Source organism: Thunnus albacares, chromosome 1 (assembly GCF_914725855.1).
Source record: "Thunnus albacares chromosome 1, fThuAlb1.1, whole genome shotgun sequence".
NCBI lineage: Eukaryota > Metazoa > Chordata > Actinopteri > Scombriformes > Scombridae > Thunnus > Thunnus albacares.
Genome location: NC_058106.1, coordinates 29,002,380 through 29,023,793, shown reverse-complemented (window position 1 = coordinate 29,023,793; position 21,414 = coordinate 29,002,380). Strand labels below are relative to the sequence as shown.

The 21,414-nt window shown below is 39.5% G+C and overlaps 3 protein-coding genes across 8 annotated transcripts in view; 2 read left to right on the top strand and 1 right to left on the bottom strand.

Annotated features, from left to right (window-relative positions):
* dmxl2 (Dmx-like 2) overlaps positions 1 to 2,549 on the top strand; it is a 40,034-nt gene extending 37,485 nt beyond the window's left edge. For all 6 annotated transcript variants that reach the window (XM_044353780.1, XM_044353818.1, XM_044353811.1 and 3 more), the window contains one exon: positions 595 to 2,549. In XM_044353780.1, the coding sequence (XP_044209715.1) occupies positions 595 to 801 (207 nt within the window). In that variant the 3' untranslated portion in view covers positions 802 to 2,549. The remainder of the gene's footprint in view (positions 1 to 594) is intronic.
* gldn (gliomedin) lies at positions 1,362 to 8,113 on the bottom strand. The gene is made up of 10 exons (XM_044353833.1): positions 7,296 to 8,113; positions 6,377 to 6,428; positions 6,274 to 6,291; positions 6,034 to 6,132; positions 5,354 to 5,455; positions 5,087 to 5,203; positions 4,181 to 4,264; positions 3,961 to 4,086; positions 3,663 to 3,813; positions 1,362 to 3,581 (listed from the first exon to the last, which is right to left on the bottom strand). The coding sequence occupies exons 1-10, from the start codon at positions 7,839 to 7,841 to the stop codon at positions 3,116 to 3,118; spliced, it is 1,761 nt and encodes a 586-aa protein (XP_044209768.1). The 5' UTR covers positions 7,842 to 8,113; the 3' UTR covers positions 1,362 to 3,115.
* Positions 8,114 to 12,203: 4,090 nt separating this feature from the next.
* On the top strand, positions 12,204 to 15,412 carry LOC122983714 (aromatase). Its single transcript, XM_044353744.1, has 9 exons — positions 12,204 to 12,475; positions 12,582 to 12,732; positions 12,824 to 12,978; positions 13,086 to 13,280; positions 13,451 to 13,565; positions 13,672 to 13,783; positions 13,957 to 14,119; positions 14,283 to 14,524; positions 14,931 to 15,412. The coding sequence occupies exons 1-9, from the start codon at positions 12,280 to 12,282 to the stop codon at positions 15,186 to 15,188; spliced, it is 1,587 nt and encodes a 528-aa protein (XP_044209679.1). The 5' UTR covers positions 12,204 to 12,279; the 3' UTR covers positions 15,189 to 15,412.
* Positions 15,413 to 21,414: the final 6,002 nt, after the last annotated feature.

The following is a 21,414-nucleotide window of genomic DNA, read 5'->3' as shown; positions in this document are numbered from 1 at the left end:
ATAGGAAGGAACCTACTTGACTCAGAAAATCCACCCCCTCATATTCTCTAGCAGTTAAGCTATCATCTTGTTGGAATTTTCCCTTTCTGCTGTTTCAGTATAGAAAAAACAGACCATGAATAAATGTGCCAGATATTTTTTAGGCTAATTTATCATATTGAAAATGTGAGTAATTGGTGAAAAATAACCATCACAATTTCCTAAAGCTTAAATTGATATTTTTCCATATTTTTTGGTGTGTACAAAGAACAGACTAAAAGACAAAAATATGTAGTTTCTATCATAGAAGGCTATGAAAACCAGGAAATCCTCACATTTAAGAAGCTTAAAAGGACAAAATTGTGTTTAAAAAAAATGACATTTTGATAGTTATCCAAATAAAACATGTTTTCAACCTGTTTTCAACAAAATTACAAAAATTTCACACCACTTTCAGCACTCAAATGCACTCCTGGTTGCTCAGGTTGGCTCATGAAGATCACAGTGACAGGCTCCACATAATAAAAATAATGATGAACAGTTGTCTGGTGACACTGGTTTTAAAAAGAAAAGACACTAATCACCTGTTCTGTCCCCTTGATTCCTGCTCTCCAGGTGTGGAAGTTAGCCGGCCACGGGCTCATGCACTCTTTTAGCACTGAGCACGCTAAGCAGTCCATCTTCCGCAACATCGGTGCCGGTGTCATGCAGGTGGAGACGCGGCCCGGTAACCGCATCTTCACCTGCGGAGCAGACGGCACCCTGAAGATGAGGGTCCTCCCCGACCGCTACAATATCCCCAGCTTGGTTGACGTCCTGTAATGCCTACTTCCACTTCTGAGGGTCCAAAGAGGAAAGAGACAGAAAGAAAAAAACACAAAAGCTTATGTAACACTTGCTAGGCATTAATAGTATAATTGATGGTGGAAGACTTGGTCAAAAGATCACCACGCTTTTGGCATCTTTCAGAGTGTGCAGTGTTCACAGGTTTACTGATGATTGATGTAAATCATATCCAGAATGACAAACGGAGCTGCAAATATTTTTTTTTTCCCAAAGGCTGAAAGCAAAGTTACAAGCAAAAGGTAACATACTTGATTTTAAAGCTAGATTTATTGTAATTTTTATTGAAGAATCTCTACTCTTAGAGTGTGTCCATAGGGAAGCTATGCATGTCCTGTTCTCGTTACGCGGTGCAATCACAGGTCTATTGATAGTGCTCTGTAAAAGTGCTCAAGCAAAAATTTTAAAAGTGTGTAACTGTCGTCATTTTGTGCCCACAGCTGAAATCTCTTAGCATCTACTGTAACCAGCACTGTGGTTTGTTATTAAGTCAGTGGTTTCCAGTGTGAATCGAGTTGTTGGAATCTGCATTTTGTTTCAATGGTTTTGCCCCCCCCCCCCCCCTGCCTTTTTGCCCGGCTTTTCTCAGCCCTTATGGAAGACTTGATGGTGCATTGCTCCTATAGTGACACCCCCCCCCCCACCCCCCTCCCCCTAATTCACTGGCTGCCCGGTCACACACTCTGGTCTGTCCTGGTTTGGGCTCAACCCGGCCCGGTTCGGTCCTCCAGTGTGCGTTCACTCTGCTGTGTCTGCCATCTGTACGCCTGCCCACCCACCTGCCCTCAAATGCCTGTTTGTGCGGCAGACTCACTGCTAGAACATTCCTGTTTGGAAGATGATGTGTTTTACTCTCGTGACTGTGATTTCAATGTTTCCATCTGTCTGGTCCAAACATAAATGCCCACCCACCCAGAGCAGAAACACAAAGGTTCACTTCTGGTTTTGCACAAGATATTCTTGAATTTGTTTTATTTTTGTTTTTGTTTTTTTTTTTAATTAATTTTATTTTATTATTTAAATTATTTATATGTTTGTGTTTGTTTGGTTTACCATTCCTTTGTAAAACTATTTAACTTATTGCCTTTTTATTTTAGGAATGTAAGGGGTTTTACTGTATCTCACTGGGAGATGTGCAACAGTCTACTGTATGTAAGTGTGTGTTACCTCACTAGTTGTTTTTACTGTTTCATCCATAAGGAATAGATATTTGCACTCAAATTATGGAGACACTAAAAGTTTATTTCAAACAAATGGGTTATTGAAGAAGAAACTGTTATATACAAATGAATGTCTGGCTTCATTTGGCCTAGTAGTAAAACGTTTGAAATAGTTTTAATATATAAATTATATAAATATATATATATATATATGAAATATCACAACAGCTTGTACAAACATGAAAGCATTTCTTTATTTTTTGGTTTGTATCATACCAGCTGGATTAGTTGTAACTTTTGTTAAGTGTATGTATGGTATTTATTAAAGAGATTTGTGTTTCTCTCCCTCTTTCTGCCCACTATGTGTACTGTATGTATCCTAAGTGTGTTACCAATGGTCCTACTGGTGTCTGGTGTGTATGTGTGTGCATGTACTGCAAAAGAAGCCAATATCATGGGTATAGACGCTTACTACAGTAGGGCACTTGGAGCCTGGAGGGGGGTGTGAGAGAACAGGTCATGGTCAGAGTTTTACCTTTGTAAAGTGAATAAATTCTTTTTATTTCATCAGGGTGATTTGGCATCCTTTTTTTTTTTTTTTTTAATTTTCTGTCAATAGAAATAAGCGACCATGCTGCTTCATTACAAATGCAGGTGTACTGTGTATATGTACAAAATAGTGGGTGGATAATATGTAATTCTATAAAAAAAAAAAACACATGTAAGATAACATTCACTAAATCATGCAAAGACACAAAATAATATGACTTACAACACAAAACGGTCTCTAAAGTCGAGTTTGTATAAATTGTACAACTGTTTGATAGAAAATGCAAAAAAAAAAAAATCACACTGTTAGTAAAATCTCACATGTACATTGGGAATAGGATACAAATACAGCACTGTTTTTATTTTTTTACACATCACAATAATTATTGGCTGGTACCATGATTTATAATAACTGGTTATATGATCAGCTGATAGGAATGCTCTACAGGATGATAAAGTTGAGATGTTGACATGTTCATCTGTCTCGGATACAAAGATTGAGTGAATAGTTGGTAGTCAGCAGGCTTTTTTGCTCTGACTATGTAACAGTCTGCCTATATTCTGCCAGTACTGCATGTTGGTTCTCACTCGTCAGAGATGAAGTGGACCACATAGAGCCTGACGTAGCCGTGGTCCCACACATACAGGTGTCTGTCCTTTGGGCTGTAGGACAGCATGGCCAACACTCCTCCTGGAGACCTCAGGTCAAAGGTTACATTGACTGGTTTGCCCTTCAGCAGGTCAAAAGCAAAGGTGACTCTGGTGTCTTTGGTGTCGGTGACATACAGAACTCCACATGCAATGAAGGCGTTGCCGGCCTTGGTGCGGGGGTAGGTGGTATTAATGTAGGAGGTGATGGAGAAGGTCTTCTGGTCCAGCTGGGCCACCATGATGTTCTCATCCACACTAGAGGCAAAAATCAGCCACAGGCCGTTCTCATCTGCTGCCAGTTTGAAGTAGGTCTTGGAGTTTTGCAGCAGGTAGGCGAGGTTGTGGTACAAAGCGTTGTCTATAGTGAGAGTGTGAAGCCTCTTGCTTTGAAAGTGAAATCTGTGAACAAACAAGCAGCATATTGTAACCCAGAGAGAATTGAATAAATGGAAACAGTGGCATAACATTTAAGTTTGCTACCTGGCAATGCTGGAAGTGCCAGCAATATGATAGTAGAAGGAACCATTGTGAACAGTGTGGCCGCAGCCCTGGTAGAACTTTCTGACGTCCACAATTTCACTGCTATTGTTCTGGAAATAGGCGATGCTTTTATACTCCTTCACCACACGACCTGGGGAGCAACGAGCAAAATGTTCACTGTTATCTGAATGAAATACTAAAACAAACATTTAGACTTTGATTTGAAACACAAAAATTAAAATCTTCACAAAAATGAGGGATCAGTATTGATGCTGATGATCCTCTGGACCCAACCTACCAGAAAAGTGTTCTGCCACCCATATACGCTCATCATTCAGCTGAGCGGTGTCTTTCATCCACATGCCAAATGTGCTTTCCATCTTTGTCACATTCCTGGGGTTGATCAAAGACTTAATCAGGCACTCTGAGGGGAAACAAAATAAAAACTCAAATAGAGGCTTATTTCTCTACCACCCAGCACATATTGTACATGTGGACACACTAATCTGAAAACGCACCATTCTTCTTAACTGGCTTCTCATGTAGAATCCCAGTCTCCTTCACAGATGACGTTTCATCGTTTGGAATAGCTTGTAATGGCCCTGTTACAAAGAATTTCATCTCCAGTGATTCACGGTGTTAGAATGAATAGGACGTCATTGAAGTGTAATGATTTTATGTTGCTATTGCACACAGAACTGCAGCAAATACTTAAACAAACCAGTCTCACTACAAGGTCCATGTTTAGTTGTTCTGGAAATTTCAATCGTAGCACGCACTCTTCCCGGTTGTTATGGCATTATGGCAAGATGCTCAAATATCCACTCAAAGGACCTCATCCAAAAAATACAAAATTGAACATCTACAGCTCCATGACAACTGGGCAAGTCCATCTGCTGAGGAGGATTGTGTGATGTGATCGAAAGCTCCAGAAGAGCGACTATATAGATCTTCTTGTGAAGTTTTGTTTCCAAGAATGAACTTTCAACCAGAGCTACAAGTAACAATTATTTTCGATTAATTGTTCAGTCTATAAATCATCAGAAAACTGTAAAAAAAAAAAAAAAAAAAAAAAAAAAAAGCCCATTACACATTACCTTTGAGCACAATGTGACATCATCACATATCCTGGTTTGACTAACAGTCTACAACCTAAAAACATTACATTTACTATAATGTACAACATACCATGCACGTGTTACTGCATGACATAACCTGTAAGCAATTTCTCACATTTAAAAACCTGGAGCCATCACATTTTTGGCATTTTTGCTTAAAAATTGACTTTTAACATTTTTTTTTCATTATTAAAATAGTTGCCAATTAATCTTCCTTTGATCAACTAATTGACTAATTGTTGCATCTCTATTTTCAATATCACCAGCTGTGTATATGTTTGATATAGGTCAATTAAGACCTCTTACCCAGGGTCTGAGCAGCTTGTAGGTGGGCTCTGTGGTGTCTTATTCTGGGAGGCCCCTGAGGGCCCGGAGGTCCAGGAGGGCCCATGAGCCCAGGAGGTCCTGGAGGACCAGGAGGACCTGTACAAACAAATGAGGACAACATCTAAACCGCTGAAACGAAAGATGGCATTTTGAAAGAAATTTTGCAATTCCCATCATTATACTTTAAAGCTGTAGATGAAAAATTGTTCGAGTGACAGCAAGTCATGAGTGCACAGCTCTACTTGCCCTCAATAATGACATCATTGGATGGTTGACCCTTCTCTCCAGGGGGACCAGGCTCGCCTCGCTCTCCTTTCTCGCCCGGTTCTCCTTTCTCACCAGGGGGCCCTTTAGGAAGACATTGTGCAAAATAGCTCCCAATTGAATTCTTAACCTCAGCGCACTCTGGCCTATTGTGAAAAGTGTGAGTCATTATTCCATTGACTTGTGAGTGTGAATCATGCACATGTACTGGGGAGGATAATCGAGTAAAGTGGGAGAACACTGAGAGAGTTTTCCGGCTGATTCAGCTGAAGTCCAGAAACCACAGACATGAATAATATTAGCTGAGAATGTGAGAGAAGAAGAGTCGTTTCATCCTCTCCAGACATTTATGAATTACATGTAGAATCCACTGTAAATAAAATCTGATGTCATTATGATACAGGGTTATATCAGGAAACCTGGTGCGTTCTTATGCTCTAAGTTTGTGTCTTTGTCTGTGTGTTTGTGTGCATGATTTTGATTTTAAGTGACTGTGTGTGCTACTTGGTATTTTGGTATTTTTACCCTCAGGTTATACTCAACCCTTTGACTGTTACATTGTACCAGTTGTTCTTTACTGAAATGGCCACTATTGCCTGAGGCATTGATGAAAATGGATGATGAGTCAAAACAGGATAGAGCCTCACTCTTGTTAGGCTTACCTCTTTTTCCTCGTTTTCCGTCGGCCCCGGGCTGTCCATTCAGTCCTGGGATGCCATCAGTCCCATTGTGGCCAGGCATACCGTCCATACCAGGCAAACCTACGGTAACACAAAAAATCATCACCATGGGCCGAATGGAAAACACATTCAGAAAGTATATGGGTCACTTAACCACAAAGGAGACATACAGTGTGTCTACACTTTTAATTTGAATTAAAACGGAATTAATGGTTCACTTACCAGGCGGCCCTGGGGGTCCTGCAACAGAAAGTTTGAGGATGTTAGACTATATAAAGTGATATTTTTTTAATGAGATCACAAAAAGTGTATTTGTAAGACATACCGGCTATGCAGACTCCCTTGGTGCTGTTGCAAATGTCGATCAGCAGTTTGATCTGCAGAAAAAGAGAAGATTTCACAGTGGAATCAAAATATTGTGATGTCTGCAACAGCTAACTGTGGCCCTGATTGACCTCTCATTTCAGTCTGCATTATTTATGTGTTAGTTTGTAATTAATAATTTGTCTATGGTAATCTGATCAATCACAAATTTAGAATATTAAATTAAGTATATGTACCATGTCAGCACAATATACAGTAAAATAAAAATAATAAAGTCCTTAAAACTAGATTTTATCCTCTACAAGTTTAGGAAGATATTACAAGTCATTTAAAGCAGTGGTTCTCAACTTAGGGTCCAGGGACCCCCAGGGGTCCTGGATGGGATTCCAGAGGGTTCCCAGCAAAAAGGGAATCATTTATTTTCACTCTAATACCATCCATAATTAAAACAATGACATAATGTATGTCTATTTTGATCATGGGTTTCATACACTTTCTGTAATAAAATATCTAAAAGCAAAAATCTTATGAGGGGACCCTGGGACAAAATCTTATCAAATAGGGGTCCATGGTCTAATTTGTGTCAGTTTAGGGGTCCTTGATGTGAAAAAAGTTTGAGAACCACTGATCTAAAGGGCTCTATTATTTTAATTTAAATTGCCAGTTAATCAAATTACCACATAGTAATTGCCATAGTAAACCTGGATCCCTCTGGGCCCCTGATTATCAGAGGCCCTGCAGCAGGCAGGTGCCAACTCAGTTTACCCAGAAGTTAATCCAGCCTTGGTCAGCAACAACAGAGTAAATAAGATATGATAGACTGTGTGCAGTATTTAAACATCTGTTTTCCTGCACTCCCTCATCCTCCTCTCTCTCTCTCTCAGTCTACATACTGTCTACCAGCAGGGATCTCATCTCACCGGAACCATGGAGTAAGTCATCATCATCATCATGTCGTCCTGCACATGTGCCTTGTGGTAACTCTGGCTGTGCCGATGCTTGTGTTTCACCTCATCCTTCATCTTCTTCTCTGTTTCCTCTCCCACCTCCTGGCTGACCTCCTGCTGATTGAGCTCCAGTCCTTCCCCTTGCTGAGGCTCCCTCAGCTCCTGCTCTAGCTCCTTCTCTAGCCCCTCACTCCTCTTGTTCCTGGAGTACTGGTATTGGTACTGCTGCTGCTCCACTTTGCTCGCCCGCATCCCCGCTCCTCCTCTGGGCACCTCCTGTAGGAACTCCACCACCGAGCTCTGCTCCACCTCTGTCAGTCTTGCCTCCGTCTGCTCCAGCCGGACCTGCTGCTGATTCTGCTGGACCAGGAGCACCAGAAGGCCCACAGAGTTTACCAGCGCCACAAAACACGTCCCATACAGCACCATCCGCTGAGGGAGAGTCATGCTGGGGGTCGGGATCCACATGGTTACCACTTCACCTCCTCGTTTCTGAGGGTCACACACAGTCCTCAGCATTCACAGCGGAATGATGTTCCAGCACAGCAATGAATACCAAAGTAAAAAAAAAATGTCACACAGGACGCAGAAAACCAAGATGGTGCCACCAAAAATCAAATCAACTAAAGCCAAACAAATCCAATAGGATGGAAGTCCTTTGCTGTCAGCGTCTGTGCTCCACCCGGGTGGTCTATCTGAAGGCAGACTGGTAAATACAGTGCTTGTTGTGTTGTTTGCCAAGTGGAGAAGGGGTTTTGTGTGTGTATATGTGTGTGTATGTGTGTGTGTGTGTGTGTACATGCAAACCAGTAATGTAGGAGTGGGCATTACACAATCTTCTGGGCTTGTCTGGGAAGAAACCCCCGCCTGTTCAGTCACCTGATTTATATTCAGCACAACCCATTCTACTGCACCGCCGTGGGCAGACTGACATCACATACACACGTAGATACGCGCACACACAGACACACACACACACACACACACACACACACACACACACATGTAAGTATGATGTACGCATGAAAGCGTTCACATACATAATAATGTCATACGTACGAAAGCAGGCATTGCACCAGACAAACTAACTGGTCATTCATGCTTACATATACGTTTAGATATTATTACGATGAAACAAGTCTTGAGTTAAAAGGAAATATATTACAACAATAAGTATCATCATTATCCACTAGCTAGAGACTTTTCATGGAGTTAGTTCATGCCCTCTCTTCCCAAGCTCCAGTATTTCCCCTTCATTTCTCATTTCTCTCCTGGGCGCTGCTCCTTGTCACATCCTCGCAGCTTCCATCCACCAACTATCTGTAACTATGACCCATTTCCATTGCTTTGATTTGGAACAGAAAAGTGACATTTAAACAGAAAAATGACAAGTCAGCAGAAGAAGAAAAAAAAGTCGCTCCAGGCATTTGAAGCATCCTTGACTGTTACGGGAGTTGGTGCTGCCTCTTTAACCTCAGTGTGGGTGGCTCATCTCATTTTCAGTAATCACCCAGTGATTTCTTTAATAACAATACAGTGAGACAGCTAATTGGCCTCTGTTATGACACAGAGCAGTGCTGGATGAATGTAGCTCACCTACAGCACTCCTGGAGGCATGTCAAGCCCCATATAACTTGCACACACACACACACGCACACACAAAAGGAGAAAGGAGAGCGAGAGGGAAAATAGTCATGTAACATTACTGTTAGACTCAGGTCCTGAGCTCTGTTGACCGGAGCTGGTGTGTGGATTCCCGCCTGAAGCTGTAGGTCACCGACAGACAGTTGTTGGACAGCTTGAATTGCTTCAGCAGATGTGTACATCTGATACATACAGTCTTAAGAGCACTGTGGTCTTTCCCTTTGTAGTCTCTCCTTCACTGTGCTTGAGATTGAGGATAAAAAAAAAGCACAAAGCTACAAGATTCAGACAAAATGAGGATTCATTATACTAAAGTATGTGGTGGAAATTGATTGACATGATCTTCTCCACCTCTGGTTTCTTATCTTACATTTTCTGTTTCTTTTTGGATTTTTTTGGCAAAGCAGCAGCGTTATCTGTCGTCCTACCACAGAGCTGAGAGGTTCATGGCTGTCTTACTACTCCTGGCCAAGAGCACCCAAGAGACCTGGCAAGTCTTCTGCAAACTTCATCTTGCCACAGCCTCTCTTCCCAAGATTTTTTTTTTTTAATGCAAGCTGTTGTCAGTGAAATTCAAAAGGCTTCAAAACAAGAAATGACAGTAAAAAAAAAACACATTTTGTCAAGTCAACTGTATTTGGATAACACAATTCATACACAGGGTCATTCAATGTTTGTTACTTATGACATTGAAAATAGAACTGAATAAATTACACAAAATCAATAAAATGGCACAGTAAAGAAAGACAAGGGAAACAAGCCAATACGTAAAGTCATAAATAGTATATTAACAACCTTGTAAAAATACAGCTATGTTGTAGAGTCACCATCATATCACATTTTTGTCATTATGGAATTTAACAGTAAAATTTAGTGTATTTCCTGCTAACACAATATAGCATTACCATCATTTTACTCTATTTTTTTTTTTTTTTTTGAAAGAAAGACCTGTCACTTTTGTGGCATTACAAGTATTTTTACTAACAAAACTTAGAGTATTGGCCCTATTTGTAACAGAAAGCCTCATGTTTTTATTGTCACTATGAAATTTGAAGGTAAAATTAATTTCTTGGTGTGTTTTTTACGAACAAAACCTTGTCAAAATACAGTCATGCTGTAGAATAATGGGTGTTGACCTTATTTTTTAAAAGAAAGATTGACAGTCATTGAGAACTATAGAATTTGATTGTAAATTGATGACAGAAAAATGAGTCAAATGAGTCAGCCATGAGCTGTAAATTTCTAGACACTCAATAATATTCTTCAAAAATGTGAAATGAAGTGAGAGGTGGAGGGGAATTTAATGCATCTCATCCTCGTTGTCTCCAACTCTGCAATGAGATCAATCCTCGAGTTTGTTTAAGCAGTTCGCATATATTTTAAACTCACATCCACTCACTGTTGATACATGTCATATCCCTCTTTTTCTCATTTTTCCATATATTAACTGTCTCTTTTACTATATATTTACTATGAATATCCCAACATACTCCTACAGTTATCAGGATACATGTGTAATATTCCCCTTTTTATAAGAGCAGGGTAGCATAAGTCAAAAGTAAACAAGTTAATAAATGTCATCCAGACATTTAACCACTTTTCAACAACTCTCTATTAACAATTTCCTACATTTGTGTTGGAGACAAAGATGCGGTTGACCACAACACAGAGCCTGGAGACAAGGTTACATTAACATCTGTTTTCAGGAAGAACAGGGGGGGATGTCTCTGCTTAATCATGCAGAACAATCTAGGTCTCAGCCATCATCTCACCACACAGTCGGCCATTTGAACGGCGCACATTCTTGGGCTTGAGTGTAGGCGGTGAGTGAATTCATGGCGTCGTTTATACAGATTAGATGGAACAAAGGCAGTTTTCGCTCCAAACAGCATGGGCTTTGTCACTAATGAAATAAAACCAAACAAATAACATGAAGCAACTGGGACTTAGTAGATAGGTAGAAGATAGAAACACGGTTCAAAGAGTTCATATTTCATTGAAAGCAATAAAAGGGTGCATAAAAAATATATAAACAGGAAACAAGTTGAGTAATGAGACCATTAAAAGTACACTAAGTATGTTTTTTTTTTATAAATATGGGGATAAACTATGAGACAAAACTGACACAGTGCATGTTGTGTTGACAGATTACACAGATATGAACACAGACATGGAAAAGATGCAGTGGTGACAAGACAGGATTTTTAAAAAAGGTCAAAATCATTTTCAAGAGACTTGAAAGATTCTGTACAATCTATTAATTTTGATAGTTTTCATGTTTCCATGATGATCTAAAAGCTGCTTTCTTTCATTTCTTTCTTTCAATTCCAGTGAAGAAAATGGTTGCATTGATGTATATTCATTCATGTATTTCTTTATTTTTTTTGGCCTGAAAAAAAAAGATTGACTGAATGTAATGGCCCTCATTTGAAAAATATGGGATCTGTCATTATGTGTAACTTTAAATATAAACTGCACTCCCCAAATTCTCTGAAAAAAGTACAGAGGATATGACATCCTCGTCCTCAATGAGTAGTTAAACACAGGAGCTGCTACTGAACTTATGGTTTGATCATAGTCATCATAGTCAGTGCATGTGATTCAAACTCATGCATGTATGCTGCAGTAAATCTAAAGGTTAAATGCCTCACTGCTCTGATCTCCATCTACTGGTGGGCTGATGGACACAAATAAAGTACATTCTCAAGAATCCATTCAAAAAGTAATTCAAATGCAAAGGGAACTTTTGAAACATTATAATGAAACCTACAGTATATTTATTACGGAGACTGAAAAACTAACTGTATTTGACATATTTTACAGTAATTCAATCTTAACTGTCTCTTGTCTTTCTCCTTATAACAGAATAATTGAAATGAAAGAAGACTGGATGTTTAATAAAACAGAGCATTTAATTTTGCAAGACAGATAAATCTGTAATAATAATAATAGCAATAATAACACAGATTGCCCCTGGGCTATTTTTTTTTTTTTTTTTTTTGTTTTTCCAACTAGATTGAGATTCCAGATTATTTTGATGTTCAAAGGAGCAGCACATGCTTCTCATCACCAAAATGTCAAATACAGCCCTGTACCCTCAAGGTCGCTGGCACAAACCCAACCCCCAAGGTCACAAGTGTATTGTTTACCTTTTCCATCCCATGTTTTGGCTTTTGGACTACCCTGACCTGGCACATAACCAGCTCAGACTGCCTATAAAGAGGATGCCCTGCTTGTTGAGGCAGCTTTCATCACTTGGGCTGGTCGATTGTTTAGTGCAGACGTGTGCAGGTTGTTCTGAATCTGTCTTCTTATGGATCTGATCTCTGCTTGTGAAGGGGCCTTGGCTCCTGTCGGTCTGGACACCATAGTGTCAGACCTGGTCTCTGTGTCCCAGAATGCCACTGTAGCAGGATCAATGGGCATTTCTGTATCAACCAGAACCCTGATTCTGCTTTTCTGTCTGCTGCTGGTTGCCTGGAGCCACACAGACAAGAAAACTGCACCAGGTAGGTCATGTCACACAGCTGGATCACTATCTTCAGCGGTCATATATCAAGTATGAAATACAGAAACTGGTGTCAGCTGACATACCTTTTTATCTTTTACCAACAGGTCCTTCTTTCTGTCTGGGTGTGGGACCACTTCTGTCATATTTGAGGTTTATTTGGACTGGTATAGGCACAGCCAGCAACTACTACAACAACAAATATGGCGACATAGTCAGAGTCTGGATCAGGGGAGAGGAGACTCTCATAATCAGCAGGTTTGTTATCTCTTAATCCTGAAGATTTAAATTTACCAAAAACTCAATGAAAGGGTAAAATGATCATCTGCAGTGTTTTTTTTATCTTTAGGGCATCAGCGGTGCACCATGTACTAAGGCGTGGGCATTACATTTCACGTTTTGGGAGCAAGCTGGGTCTCAGCTGCCTTGGCATGAATGAGAGAGGCATCATATTTAACAACAACATAACTCTGTGGAAAAAGATGCGCACCTATTTCAGCAAAGGTAACACTTTCATACATTCAGCTTTGCAGATCACTGATGTATCCAGTTAATGATTTCAGACACAAAATATCTGACTGAACTTAACCAGGAGAAACTTTCTGTGTCAGCCCTGACAGGTCCAGGGTTGCAGCAGACGGTGGATGTTTGCATCTCTTCCACACAGACACACCTGGACGGCCTGAGGGGAGTTCACACAAAGACAACAGCAAGTGACAGCTTGGGTCATGTGGATGTTCTCAGTCTGCTGCGCGGCACCGTGGTTGACATCTCCAACAGACTCTTCCTGGGTGTACCTGTCAATGGTGAGTAGGCATGTGTTATCATGCAAGTTGTATTTTTTAAATCTGTCTGTCTAGAAAGATGGAACAGACACACATAGGAGATCAAATACTCATATTCATTAGTTTGGATAAATTAAGATTTTAATCTTTACAATAATTTTTGCATTAATTTGTGTTAATTCTGTGTCCAGAGGAAGAGCTGCTGCTGAAGATTCAAAAGTATTTTGACACCTGGCAGACTGTGCTGATCAAACCAGACATCTACTTTAAGTTCGACTGGATTTACCAGAGGCACAAGACAGCAGCGTGAGTCATTTTATTATTATGATATTTATAATATCATGCTTCAACATATAGAAACCCACCTTTAGGTTTCTCGATTTTTTATCGAGTGTTGTTGGTTATTTTGCAGCCAGGAGTTGCAAGATGCCATAGAGATCCTTGTAGAACAGAAGAGGAGAGAAATGGAGCAGGCAGATAAACTAGACAACATCAACTTCACTGCAGAGCTCATATTCGCACAGGTCAGTCTGACAGTTGAATCTTTTTTTTTTTTTTATCTCAACTCTCCCTTCTTCACTCTTCAACTTATCTCCTTCCTCTACCCCATAAGCTGAAACTCTTATGATGGTGGAATTGTTGTCTTGTTTTCCTGCCAAGTCAACACATTCACCTTAGTGTGTGTATGTGTTTTCAGAACCACGGCGAACTGTCTGCTGAGAATGTGAGGCAATGTGTGTTGGAGATGGTGATTGCTGCACCAGACACTATGTCTGTCAGCCTCTTCTTCATGCTGCTGCTCCTCAAACAGAATCCAGATGTGGAGCTGCGGATGCTACAGGAGATAGACACCGTTGTAGGTAAGGACCTGAGAATGAAGACTTAAAGGCACACACACACACTGATGAAATATAAAAGAGATTAAGTGCTGTCTGTCAATTTTCTTTTCAGAATAAGTTAAACAAAATACTCTAATGAATAATGTAAGCAAAATGAAAATAAAGATTCTTTTTCTTGCTGTAGGTGACAGACAGCTTCAGAACGGGGATCTCCAGAAGTTGCAAGTGATGGAGAGCTTCATTGACGAATGCTTGCGCTTCCACCCTGTGGTGGACTTCACCATGCGTCGTGCCCTGTCTGATGACATCATTGATGGCTACAGGGTCCCAAAGGGCACAAATATCATTCTGAACACCGGCCGCATGCATCGGACAGAGTTTTTCTGTAAACCCAATGAATTCAGTCTGGAAAACTTTGAGAAAAATGTAAGTGGGCAAAGTTGTTTTATCTGCAAGTCTGAGGCTCAAAAGCTTAAGATTGATTTTTTTTAAAGCTTAAAGTGAATAAAGAAACTCCTAAAGTCCTTAAAACCTATTTTCTTAACTAGTTTCTTACTATGAGCAGTGTGGTCCTATGTGATCACACAGTTTTGGGCAGGAATCTGCTTAAAAAGTTGTTTTTCATGTACTTTTGTGGACAAACCAGGATTTAGCAACATTTAAATCAAAATCTGAGGGCAGATTTTTACAGTTGTGAGTTTTGACTGTTTTTTTAACTTTAACATTAATTGATATTTAATGTTATAGAAAAATACTTATGATTTTAAACGAAGTCGTCAGAGGCTTTAACTACCTCTATCATCCTTCTTCCCACCCCTCCATTGTCCTTCAGGCTCCTCGCCGTTACTTCCAGCCGTTCGGTTCAGGCCCTCGCGCCTGCGTTGGCAAACACATCGCCATAGTCATGATGAAATCCATCCTGGTGACGTTGCTCTCCCAGTACTCTGTTTGCCCGCATAAGGGCTTGACCCTGGACTGCCTCCTACAAACCAACAACCTCTCCCAGAAGCCTGTGGAGCATGAGCAGGAGGCCGAACATCTCACCATGAGATTCTTATCTAGAAAGAGAGGCAGCTGGCAAACACTCTGAGACTTTTTCTTTGTTTTCTTACCAAACATTTATACAGAATATACACATACATGTAAATACATATATATGATCTCCTTAACTACATTTATATTATCTCATGACTGTACATAGCTATACGTTTTATATTAAAGTATATATTTCAAAACTGTATTTCTACTTAACTTTTATGCATGATGTGAAATGTAAGTTACGTTTAGACATGTAAATAAATTATTGTGCCAACATTATGTGGTGATGTCGTCTTTTCTTTTCACCAGGAAATATTAACGACCATGCAAAACTGACAGTTTTGCATGATTTAACCTCCCAGTAGTCTAGAAGATAAAAAAATCTTTTTAAACATGTTTTTTTTTAACATGGATCCACCTAATAATTTTATATTATTTAACTACTTTACCTCCTTCCTCTTTTTAAATGTATTCCTTTTTTCACTGTTCTTTAAATCATCTTGCTTTTTTTGTCTTGTGAAGCTGCATTTTGTGTAGGAGAGGTACAATATAAGTAAAGTTGCTTCTTGGTGTTATTATCATTATCATTATTAATGTATAATATCACTCTTACTTTTTGTGTTTGCAAATAGCAGTCAGGAGAGGGCACTACAACACATAACACAGTGATGTGTCTTTATCCTCAGCACAGACTAAATTAAGCAACCAATCTGTTCATAATGTTCTATTACAGCCGCCCCTGGGCAAACAATACATTTCACACACAGATGCTTCAATTTGTTTTGCCTCCACTCTCGACACACTAAAACCACTCAAAGGATTAAACTGAAAGACCACAGGAGCTCTACTCACAAGCATGTTTGTTTGAACATGTGCACATTTGATACAGGAGAGAAACAGAGATAGAGGTACTGAATGAAAACTAAGAGAAAACACACATGTAGATAAGGTTGTCAGCTGCGTAGTGCAGCTCCTCCAGACATGTCAGCCATCAGCTGTCCGTCATTGATGATGCAAGACTGTGAAACGCCTAAAATAAAGGAACTCCACCACCTGGGAGCTGGTTGTGCTGATTACAGTAACATGAGAAGAGTTTTTCAGGAAAAAGAAAACACAAGTGGTTGGTAGGCTAATCATTATCTGCAGCAGACCACTTCACCACCCCAGCAGCTGTGTGTGTACTGTAGCAGTGTGTGTGTGAACTGTTTTAATCCATATTGCGATTGAGGCTTGGTCATATTTAATTCATGCTCTAAAATTATTCCTTTTAAGGGGTTTTCAGGTTTACAAAGTGTTAACTGTGTATGTGTTATCTCCCATATGTGTGTATAACAGGCTGTTTCTTGCAGGTGTCCTGGGATATAGCGAATGAATCACTGTATTCTCATTAACCCTCATCTCACTCCTGTCCTCCATCTGGATGGAAATCATCTCACGTAGCCCTGACTGCACTTTATTAGATCTATCGTATAAATGTGCCAGACAAAAACAATAATCTCACAATAATTTCCATAATTTCTGTAAAGCTTGGTGTCACTAATGACAGTTAAGAGGCAATTAAGTCATTAAAAAGGGGTGTAAACAGAGGAACACTAGGAAATATCAAACTGAATATTAAATGAATCTGTTGCTGTGGAGTTCCACTTATATGTCGCCTGCTGCTTCTGTCAATTTGTGTTTCCACAACCCAGAAATCCTTTAGGCGACAGTTTGTCAATTTATTTCGGCTAATAAAGTTAAATCAATAATCAGTCTTCTGTAGTGGATGAATACAGTCTGAATAACCAATGATTACGCTAAGCAGGTGGTTCAAGAGAAGTGACACTTAAAGGTGTAATCCAATATAAGAGCAATTTATTATCTGTATCAGTTTTAGTTTTAAAGTTAGCTACTACTTCAAACAACATCTGTCATATTTGTTAGCACTTACAAGCTTCGGGGTGAAAGGATGCCTTAATTATCACTTCCTCACATGAAGGCCTAATACTGTCTTGTCCTATCACCTATCAACTGCCTCAGAGACATGTCTGAGTAAATAAACAACTCTCCACTTAATCTAACATTTCAGCTCCAAGTGACTGTTTATGTAAAAGAACAAGAAGTCTACAGCCATGCTCTTGTGAGGCTGCAGCTAAATGCTAAAGTCAGCATACTAACATACTCACAGTGATATTTAGCAGGTATAATGTTTACCATATTCACCATCTAACATTTGTTAATTAACACTAAACAGTACAGTATAGCCGAGGCTGATGGGAATGACAGAATGTAGTTTTGCAGTATTTGCTCATAAAACAAATATTGGACAAATTAAGTGAAAAGTCTGAGGACCAGAAAAGTTATTGGGATTCACCCTCAGAAGACCACATATTTAATGGCAAGTATAGTGAGATATCTCAGTCTGGAACAAAGCGGTGGACTGACAGACTGACCAATAGATCATCTATTGGTCATGTCAAGGGCGACGAAAAAAATCAATATGTTCTGACACTGAAAATTTTACTGAGTAATTATACTCTTTTACCTGAAAAGCATCAGCAGTTTAAAATAAAGCGAAGCAGTGTAGCGGAGAGGAGAACATGTGGAGGGCTCCAGTATACAGAGTACACACTGAGCTTATGTGATTCCTCTGGCTCCAAACTGTGGGATATCAGGCATCTGCTAAATAGATCTGTGGTAACTTTCACTTCAAGTCTACTACTTGGGACTGTGGTGTGTGTGTGTCTCAGTTTAGGAAATATTTCTAAAAGGGAATTGAATAATACCTGTGGTTTCAAACTGTGTCAGCCATGTCTGCTTATTTTGGCAGAAAAGCTTGCCTGTGTGTCTGTCATTGCAGTATTATCATGCTAACATCTTTTAAAATGAAAGTTTTCACACTTTGACGCTCTTAAATATTTTAAGGCGGGGTACAAATCTACAACACAAAACTGCATTTTCCTTGAAACAGCAAAGACTTATTTTAGGCAGTACTTTACAGTTTAAAGGTATTATAACAGCTCGCCTTGCACCATCTGATGTACTTCTTTGAAATATTCAATGTATTTTTCCTTTTAAGTAAGTCCATGGTTCTTCATTTGTGGTTCTTTGTTGGCCACGATATATATTTTCCGTCTCGTTCCATTTATTTCTATTGCTGCATGACAGATTTATCAAGGCAAGATGCCAGACAGCTTCTAAAATAACTCCGACGTAAGAGCCTTGCAGCAAAAAGTTTAGACTGTCCGATCTTGTGCTTGTGATTGACAATCTGATTGACTTCATGCTGTTTACTTCACACAAACACATACGTATACACACATAATGTGATAAAATTCTCAAATGCCACTGGCCATATTGTCCCTGTTTCAGTCCCCTGCTGGATTACTGCTTCATTAAAGGAGAACCTCAGTTACCATGGAAACATCTACCAAAAAGGGTAAACTGGAAATGTACTGTCTACATTGTCAGTACATCGTCAGTGCAAATTGTACCTCCTACAGTCAGCAATGACACTGTTTTCCATGCTGTGAGACATTTGCCTGTTTGAGTGGCTTCACAGACAGTGTGTGCTCATATGAAATGTGTATTTCAGTGCTTTTTGATAACCAGAATAAAAAAGTAATAAAATGAAAAGCCTGACTCCTCTTGAAACAGGAGTGTATCTCTCGAACGAAGAACCCCAAAATGGGAGGCTCTCCGCCAGTAAAGGCACTGGATCAAAGGCAAACTCTCACTTCATGGCCATTTCATGTGGCCCGCTTTTCAAAGTCAGTTCATTTGTTTCTCATTGAACATCAGAGGGGAGTGGTGGAGCTCATCATTACAGGAAGCTCATCTTCTTCTTTTAGTCCCCTTCTTTTAGCCAGGAGTAAGTCAGCCAGGAGGTTTCAGTTTGAGGCTGTAAAGTTGGTGTGGCAGCTAGTCTGTACATCAGTGCAGTTTTTTCTCTTCTCTTTCCGTCCATTCATTTGTCTGTTAGCACCAGTTTGGAGACCGGACTGGGTAAGTAATGGAATTAAAACACACCCAAACATTTCCATTATCAAAAAATCCAGCCAGTTCACTGAGTATTGGGTCATTATCAGTGGTGGAAAGTAATTAACTAAGTAAATACTTTTTTCCCAAGTACTGTACTAAGCTGCTAAAGAGACAGGTTTTACCAACAAGATATAAAAGTAGAGTCAAAGGACCAGTGTATAGAATTTAGTGGCATCTAGCTGTGAGGTTGCAGATTGCAACCCACTGAATACCCCAATTCTGGGCTACTATAGAAACATGGCAGTGCAACATAACAAACTCCATGGAAGAGGACCCACTCCCTATGTTGATATGAAGGGCTCATTCTAAGGTAACGAAAACACAAAAATTCTTATTTTCAAGAGATTATACACCAATTGAAACATACTTATGAATATTATATTCCATTTCTGTCAAGTCCTTTCTGCTAAATGACACTAAATTCTACGCACTGCACCTTTAATGCTGGAGTTATATTCATCAGTTGACAAGTTATATGAGTAAATAAATGTTAATGTTGCTCTGTATCTGCTCAATATGTGAATAAGCAACTGTTTCCTTACGAGTTTGCCAAGTCCCCCTCCATTCAAAAATGTGTTATTCCTTCAGTTGGATGTTTAGGCTGTGCAGAGATTGTTTTCATATTCATCTGCTGAGGAGGAAATGTTTTTCTGAGTTGAAGGTGTGGACCTGCGAGCATGATTTGTGACATCACGACTAGTTTGGAGCCAAATGTGGTCCAATATGCAACTTACACAAGTGTGATGTGGAAAATTGAAGCCTCCAGTGCACTTACGCTGAGAATGGGCTCTTTTGTCAAGTAGTTAAACTTTGGAAGTAAAACAAATTGTGTATTCATAGATTGCGGATTTTTCAAGGAGGAGTAATTTTCAGAGTTTTTAAAAAGGTCATTGAACTTTTTTTATTAGAATATTTAGAGTAGTAGAGTATTTTTATGTGTCAAAACATGTCTGGAGGGTGATAATAGTGTTCGTCAATGAGTTTATGGCTTGTTGTGCTCCCCCAAGTGGTAAAAACTCAGTTAATGCAGTTAAAGTACAATTTTAAAGTACAGTATTTTAATATTATACAACTTTTATACTGTATGCTTCTACATCACCAAGGGTGACACTATACTAAACATATACTCAATACTAAACAGTGCTTCAGTATTCTCCCACAATCTAAAAATATGCAGGTTAGGTACACTGGTGACTCTATATTGCCCAAAGATGTGAGTTTAAATAGTTTTATATCTACATGTGTTAGCCTTGTGATACATTGGTGATCTATCTCTCTCGCCCATTGTGAGCTGGGATAGGGTCCTGCCCCTCTGTCCTCCTGCAAAGGATAAGAGGATATAGATAATGAATAGATGAATTAAACTACCCAACAGTATATAATGTACTTAGTAGTAGTTCATCCCTTAGCCAGCTATAACGTTAAAATGTTAATATTCCTATAATATAATGTATATTATAACAACAAATGCTCCTTAATTCAATCACATTTTGCTGATTATACATCTTACTTTTACTTCAGTAACAATTTGCGTGCAGGACTTTCACTTGAAAAGGGAATATTTTTACTTTGTGGTATTGGATAAGAATACTTTCACCACTGGTCATTATCTCCTATTAGTGTATTGTGGTTGTTTGTTCTATCCTGTAGAGACACAGTAGATTTGACAGTAGCTTTCACTTAGTAGTTATACAAGCAAAGAATGGCCCCGCTTTTACTGAGGGCACATTTATGAAGATGCCAATGAAAGAGATTAGATCAGAAACTGAAATACTGAAGCTTTGCCAAAACTCTTGAGCTCACATGCAAAGGCCAGAGGGACTGTACTGTGCTCTAGAATATATTATCTTTAAATATAATATTTTGGTTCTGTAACTTTTTATATAAAAAAAAGGTCAAAGCATTCTTCCAAGACAACCTGTATAGACTCACTGCCTCTATTCATGCTTATGTAGTCTATACACACCATCTCGCAACAGGTCAAAGTACACATCTTTATTGGTAGGATCAAAGTAGCTCAGCTTGCTGTGATAACTGCCATATCTTTTTTGTCGCTGCAATATTGCAGAGGAGACATAGCACACACACACACATGTACACACACATACAAATGCACACAGTGTTGAAGATAAGTGAGCCTTGGGCAGTGGGCAGGCAGGCTAATGCCATCTGGTGCCCAGTGTTCATGCTGAGCAACAGTCAGCTCCACACCTGGGAGACAGTATCGCCTGCAACTGTTGTCGGACCACCAACTGCAC

Excerpts from the sequence above, each read along its gene's own strand:
- LOC122983714 (XM_044353744.1), top strand. The coding sequence starts at position 12,280 with ATGGATCTGATCTCTGCTTGTGAAGGGGCCTTGGCTCCTGTCGGTCTG. Across the intron at positions 12,733-12,823 it reads GAGACTCTCATAATCAGCAG|GGCATCAGCGGTGCACCATG; the intron begins GTTTGTTATCTC and ends TTTTATCTTTAG. Across the intron at positions 13,281-13,450 it reads CCTGGGTGTACCTGTCAATG|AGGAAGAGCTGCTGCTGAAG; the intron begins GTGAGTAGGCAT and ends TTCTGTGTCCAG.
- gldn (XM_044353833.1), bottom strand. The coding sequence starts at position 7,841 with ATGCTGAGGACTGTGTGTGACCCTCAGAAACGAGGAGGTGAAGTGGTA. Across the intron at positions 6,429-7,295 it reads TGACTTACTCCATGGTTCCG|ATCAAACTGCTGATCGACAT; the intron begins GTGAGATGAGAT and ends CTTTTTCTGCAG. Across the intron at positions 4,265-5,086 it reads ACAAGCTGCTCAGACCCTGG|GGCCATTACAAGCTATTCCA; the intron begins GTAAGAGGTCTT and ends TCTTTGTAACAG.